The following is a 6628-nucleotide window of genomic DNA, read 5'->3' on the forward strand; positions in this document are numbered from 1 at the left end:
TGCATGCGTGCGTGCGTGCGTGCATGCGTGCGTACGTGTTCACGTACAAATCTAACCAACACTAAAACCCTAGTTTTCAAGAGGCCAAGTGCTGTACCGGTACAGTACAATATTTATAAGTAATGCCAAACACATAATAACTTATTGGGTCGAAATTTGACGCCAAACGCGAGCTTTGGTGGGCACACGACTTCCACGAAAAAACTTTCGGTTTTCGGAGTTTTCGGTTTTCAACATTTCGGATAATGGATTGTGTACTATATATATATATATATATACATACATATAAATAGATTATTTATTAATTACTGATTATTTAATTATCATTAAATTTACTAAAAATAAAGTTTCTTAACAATAAACTTTTTATTAAATAAATATAACCAAAGACTAAGAATAACGCCAAACAAACATGAGATGGCAGCACCATCGCTGAAGGAACATTCAGCAGACGAATACAAAGTCAATCGTGCTAGTATAAATTATTCGAAATCACAGTCGTGACTTATCTCGCAGCGATTAAATACAAAAGAATGGGCGGAAAGTTTACATTTCCATTGGTACAACAGCCTGCTGTCTATGAGCCACACTCGTACTTCACATCTACTGGTTTGTTACCTTCAGTTCAGTAGTTAGTAGGCCTAGTTACGCACGAAGGGTCGTTGTCGTAACACTAACAGGTACTACAGTCTACAGATATGTACCCGAGGTAGTTTTAGGTTGTTTAGTATTATGTTTATATTTTTATATGAGGTATGTTTAGGGTTTGGGGTTAGAGTTAGGATTAGGGTTAGAGTTAGGATTAGGGTTAGGGTTAGTGTTAGGGTTAGGGTACACTTCTGTAGTACAAGTCTGGTACACTTTGTGTATACATATATCATATATATTATATGTACCTCGGATACATATCTGTAGTACCTGTTACGACAACGACTCCTTGAGCACTAGTTACGCAGCTTGAATTAGAATTTAGGAATAGCATTAGAATAGAAACGTTGCCGAAATGCCGGCTGGGCCTCAGACAGTCACAGCCAAACTGCCAGTATAGGTTGAACCAGTAGCCACTTGTTCAAGTAGCTGTAGACGCCCCCGGGGGTATTCCGCATAGTGACGTTATATATATATTATATAATATATATATAATATGTATATATATATATATATGCGCCACATTAATGGCCCCATATTATTTCCCCCCCACCCATTTTTTGTCCTTTTCTATCTTTTTGCCCCCCAAATTTTGTCCTAGCTATCTTTTTGCCTTGTATTTTTGCAAAGAAAATCAAAATGTCCCTAGTTTTATTTTTAATACCGGGCACGATCGGGTTCACTTGCGCATCTGCGGCTCATGTCCTCGCTCATCTCTCGCTAGCCATCTTTTTGCCCCATGTTTTCACTGTTGAGCCATTTTTTTGCCCTATGTCTTCACCGTCAAACCATTTTTTTACCCTCAATCTTTCCATTCAGGTGTAGCACCCCTACCCCAACAAAGGTGAGTACCCCTCCCCCAGGGCTGTAGAGTACATTATCATACATTGGCATACATTTAGACAAGCGTTATTTCCATGGCAGACGTTTCCGAGCTGATCAGGACACAGTGGCCAAATCCGCAACATGCAAAAGTTTGTTAATTGATTGCTTTTTTGGTTTGGTATAAATCTAATGCCAATTTAAAGTCTGAAAACGAGTCTCTAAACGAGTCAAAAAACGAGGCCGCAATTATCAACTGTCACCATTTTTCTTACTACTCAGAACCAATGCATTCTGTGATTGGTCGGTAGCGGACACAGCGGCCATGGAAATAACTACTTCAATGCATCTAGGCCTAGTCCTCGATATAGTCGCGTAGCTCCAACTAAACTAAGTAACAGTAATTAACAGATACTCTTTGCATTTTCGTGGCTGCTGAGAGCACTGCTGTTTCTGCTGCTCTGTCAGTGTCATCCTTGCTAATGCTAGTAGTAGTAGACTAGTAGTAGTACTAGCAGTAGCAACCATGACACTGACACTAGTAATAGTAGTAGTAGCAGTAGTAGCAGTAGCAGTAGTAGCAGTAGCAGTAGCAGTAGTAGCAGCAGCAGCAGTAGCAGCAGCAGCAACAGTAGTAGTAGCAGCACCAGCAGCAGCTGCAGCAGCAGTAGCAGCAGTAGCAGCAGTAGTAGCTCTGCCTGCAGTCAACCCTAAATTGCATTTAGTTTCACTCCCACCACAGGTTCTTGTCGCCTGTAGTGGGACTTGGAGAGAAAGAGCTACACCGGTAGAGCTTCGATCCATGGTTGCATTTATCCATCAACAGTTGCATTGTATATATATGTTGGCTAGCTCAATTAAAACACTTGCACTATGTTATTGTAAAACTGATTGATTTATACAAAAACATGCAAACACTTGGCAAAATAAGATTTATTATAATTATGATCAGGCACAAAACATTCAACTCACCAACCCCATTTTCAAGTCACAGCCAGTTAGAGCCCAACACGCATGTATGATATAATATATTTTAACATTACAATATTGCATTATTTACGTATACATCCCACATGAGATGAATGGCATGATTGACAGGCATGCAGCTATTGCTCTAAGAAACGGTCATACTTCGAAAGACAGTGTATGGATGTAAGTCTTATGGCCTGTATAAGATAAGGACTCTATCCAATCATTTATGTTGTGATATGATGTTCTAAAAATAGATGCTTAGGAGCAAACTGCTACAAAGTTGAATGTTTGGTATGCATGCGCGCATGCATGCATGTTGGTTATCTATCTAAAACATATAGGTCAGTCGACTCGAACAATTGTATTAGGAATGACATAATTACTTCTATGTCATAACTTTATGATGTCACTCCTGATGATAGCGTAATACAATCTAGAACTGCTTACGTATAATATTGATTATTATTTTTGCTTCTGTATAAGGTACTAGAATTAGAAGTTTTGAGAGAACTGAAAATCCAAATCCGTATGAAGAAATCTTTTCGGAGTTCTGTCAGGCAATGATTGCAGAGCGAAGAAAATTGACTGCTGCAAAGCAGATTTTTCAAGGTGAGGAGTCTTCAGGTCAAAATGATGTGCTAGTCCTGCTTACTATAAATAAGAATTGTAACGAGAGGTGCATTTTTCTCATACCTATACTTGTTGCATGAAAGTTGTAGAATTATATAACATAGGCTACATCTCATATAGTAATTTTTCTCAATCACATTTAAATTATACTGCAATAATTGTTAGCCTATAGCTTCTAATGATATGAAAACATTCTTTCTTGTAGACGCAGACATAGCCACTATTGCAGAGAAATATCCAAACTGGGATGCTTCATTCGCTTTAGACATGAAAGCTCAATTTCAAACATTTGATGTCAACCAGGATGGATTTATTGATTTCAGAGAGCTGTAAGTTTGAATTAAAAATAAAAGCGAGTCCAGATGTATATGCACATTTAAAGGCAGACATTACTCTGGGTTCTTCAAATATTTTTAGTTAAGATAAATTAAAATCACGCAACATAAAAAGTTTCATGGTTCAATATTTATTAGAATTTTTTTTTTATGTTTTAAAACTGGTAGATATAACAATAGACATACAAATGTTATATCTATTAGTCTACCAACTAAATGAACTTATTTAATGAAATGTTTTAAAACGGTTATACCATTGTTTACAACGACGATGGAGCCACTGCACTGCATCCACTGAAATAGTTGCGCAGAGCAACGTTTAGGCTGCAAGCTACAGACCGAGGGAGTTTCTTATTTATTGCAAAATGATTGCTATAACTTATAAACAACACTTAGTTTCAGTTATATGGATGGATTTATCCTAAGATGAATATCGGTTGGTTAAATAGTATTTAGGTATACATATAATTGTACTTTTGTGATTAGCCCTCGGTCTGTAACATGCAAAATAAATTGGCAAATGCGCAACTATTTTAGGGTAGAAGCACGATCTCGGGTGTCATGTCAGTACAAGTACAAGTTCCTGTATTCTTTCAAAGAGCATCTCAAATGCATTGGTTATTATAATAAAACTGGATTTTTGATAGCCTGCTCTAATAGAAGCAATTAATTCTTGCTATAACCATAATTTCTATTAGAAAGATGTTTGGGGGATTGAAGCTCAGTATCCACTATGTGACAGACCATTATCAGATGAATTGTGTTTCACATAGGTGCCTGAAGTTAGATGAATTCGGTGATCACACCAGTGAGGATACACGGCGGCTCTGGTTTGATGAAGCAGACGAGGATCAGTCACAGGGAATTGAGTTCTGGGAGTTTTTAAAAGCAAGAAAACTTTATAGAGCAATAGCAACTATAATTAGTACCTATAGAATCACACATATGAAGTTGGCTAATCATGTACACTACTACAATGCAATGATACGTTTATATGTGATGAAAAGTAAATTCGAAGTTTTTTATAATAATTTCCTCTGAAACAATTTTACTCATTTCTAGCTGATCGACAACATTCAAAAGGGCACTGAATCAGCTGCTGCCAGAGGATTGGCAGATCTCATTGAGCACACAAACCAGGGTATCCATTCCATGCGCCAGCTCAATGTACTGCAACAAATGAAGCAAGGGCTCTTCTAGTTAGAGCTGATTGTAATGTAGAAGCCCAGGCTTGTTAAATTTCTAACGTTGCGTATTACTAGGATATTGGTAGCAAGACACATGAATTGAGATATATAGCTTTCAATTGAAAGTTGTTCTTTATATGCTGCTATAGGCCACCCCCTTTGGTTGTACAATTGCAACAAAGCTTGTATTTCTTATCAAACTACAAACGTTTTTCAAATGAAAATTCTGTTACATTTATAATGCACACACGTACACGCACCGACGCATGCGCGCACGCACGCAGGTATATGAGTAATTATTAAAACTGGATTCCTTGCTGTATGCTGGACCTAATTTACAGGCTCATTTAATCTGTTGGTATGTATTGTTACAGCCGTGATTCTTTCTTCACTCCACGAGCTAGCAGTTAAGTATGATCTACTGTAACATTCATGACATTTTTATGATATGATTCATAACAATTCTTTAATAAAATGTTTCTGATTTCACTTTGCATATTTAGTCTGCTATATGTATTGACAGCACAGAAAAACTCATAAGTCGATCCATACAGGGTGCTACACATCACTTGTCGGGCAAGTGGGGTGTGAAACTGGTTGCCCAGAGGCAAAAGTCACTTAATTGCCCGAAAAACATAAAGAAATACATAAGTTTTTTTTCTAATATGAATTTAAATGGTAAATAACGTACATGAAGGTCCAACTAGTCAACATCCAGCATTTCACTCAACGGCACGGTAGAAAGTTGAACAGCTGATACGAGTTTGTATACAAAATATATTCATGTTATGACACAGCACGCAGTTTGTTTTTATTTTTTTATTTTTTTAAGTCAGTTTATTATCAAAAACCCACCACTTACTCTCACAATAAATTAATTAAATACGTTCAAGTTTATTTGGGGCTGGATCGTAAGCGCAGAGAATATATATTGCAATGCATGCATGCATATATAATAGACTGACAGCATGTGGGCAGCATATTCGGGCATCGAGAAGTGGAACTGTAAAATTTCTGGAGTGCATGATGAGTGAACAAAACAGTACTAGATGAACTCTGGAGATTTTTTTTATATCATCCGAAATCATAACTCGTATATTTCAATTAATTATCTATGTACGGGTAGTGAACTTGGGCTTGTGTAACTGATTAAACAAATTTACATCGTTGAATGCTTATGCGTATGCTTGGTGAAGTCGTTGAAATTCGTTGAATCGTGATTCGTTGAATGCTTAATTATGCTTAAGGTGAAGTCTACGCAGCACTGCAAATAGACATTGTTGGCTTTTCAATGGTAGGTAAGTACTGCAAACTAGCTTAATTTGGCATGTTGGGCACGCTGTAGTAATGACAATGTTCACGCCATTTGACTCATCATTTACGATCGCGGATTCAATAATTCTCAGAGGATTCTCGAATTAATCATAATTCGAGACTGATGTGATAAAATGGAGTACAGTGGCAGAAATTTCCACTTACAGGTTACTTTTAGTATCAAGTGTCGCTGAATGTTATATACTGTAGTACCCATGCATGCACCTGTGACCAAAGGCGCGATCTCGAAAATATCATAAAAGGAAAAACGTGCTACCCGACGTTCTAGATGATTCGTAGCCTGTTCTGCCGCTTACATTCCAACCACTCATATAGGGGTGTTGGGCGTGCAGTGTTTAGACACGGTTGAATGGTAGGCAGCTGGATCTGCAGTATATATATACAACGTGTCTAAACCAGTAGAAGCACACTTGACCATGCAGGGCGTAAAAGACTCGATGAAATACGGCCGGTTAGCTGAAAGATATAGATTCGTACGGTTGACAGTATGGGCCATTGCAATCGCAGTTCTATTGACGAAATTGTAAGTGCAATATCTGTATGTATGTATGTATGTATGTATGTATGTATGTATGTATGTATGTATGTATGTATGTATGTATGTATGTATGTATGTATGTATGTATGTATGTATGTATGTATGTATGTATGTATGTATGTATGTATGTATGTATGTATGTATGTATGTATGTATGTATG

General features: G+C 37.3%; 1 protein-coding gene across 1 annotated transcript; it reads left to right on the forward strand.

The window, feature by feature from the left end:
* The first annotated feature begins 491 nt into the window (after window positions 1–491).
* LOC106806255 lies at window positions 492–5083 on the forward strand. Its single transcript, XM_014808128.1, has 5 exons — window positions 492–609; window positions 2926–3051; window positions 3278–3401; window positions 4181–4295; window positions 4470–5083. Exons 1-5 carry the CDS (start codon window positions 534–536, stop codon window positions 4605–4607), a joined length of 579 nt encoding a protein of 192 aa, XP_014663614.1. The 5' UTR covers window positions 492–533; the 3' UTR covers window positions 4608–5083.
* The last annotated feature ends 1545 nt before the right edge of the window (window positions 5084–6628 follow it).

This window comes from Priapulus caudatus, unplaced genomic scaffold (assembly GCF_000485595.1).
Source record: "Priapulus caudatus unplaced genomic scaffold, Priapulus_caudatus-5.0.1 Scaffold150, whole genome shotgun sequence".
In the NCBI taxonomy this organism is placed as follows: Eukaryota; Metazoa; Priapulida; class Priapulimorpha; order Priapulimorphida; family Priapulidae; genus Priapulus; species Priapulus caudatus.

Coding starts and splice junctions, on each gene's coding strand:
- LOC106806255 (XM_014808128.1), top strand. CDS start 534: ATGGGCGGAAAGTTTACATTTCCATTGGTACAACAGCCTGCTGTCTAT. Junction 3,052..3,277: donor TGCAAAGCAGATTTTTCAAG/GTGAGGAGTCTT, acceptor TCTTTCTTGTAG/ACGCAGACATAGCCACTATT. Junction 3,402..4,180: donor TTTATTGATTTCAGAGAGCT/GTAAGTTTGAAT, acceptor TGTTTCACATAG/GTGCCTGAAGTTAGATGAAT.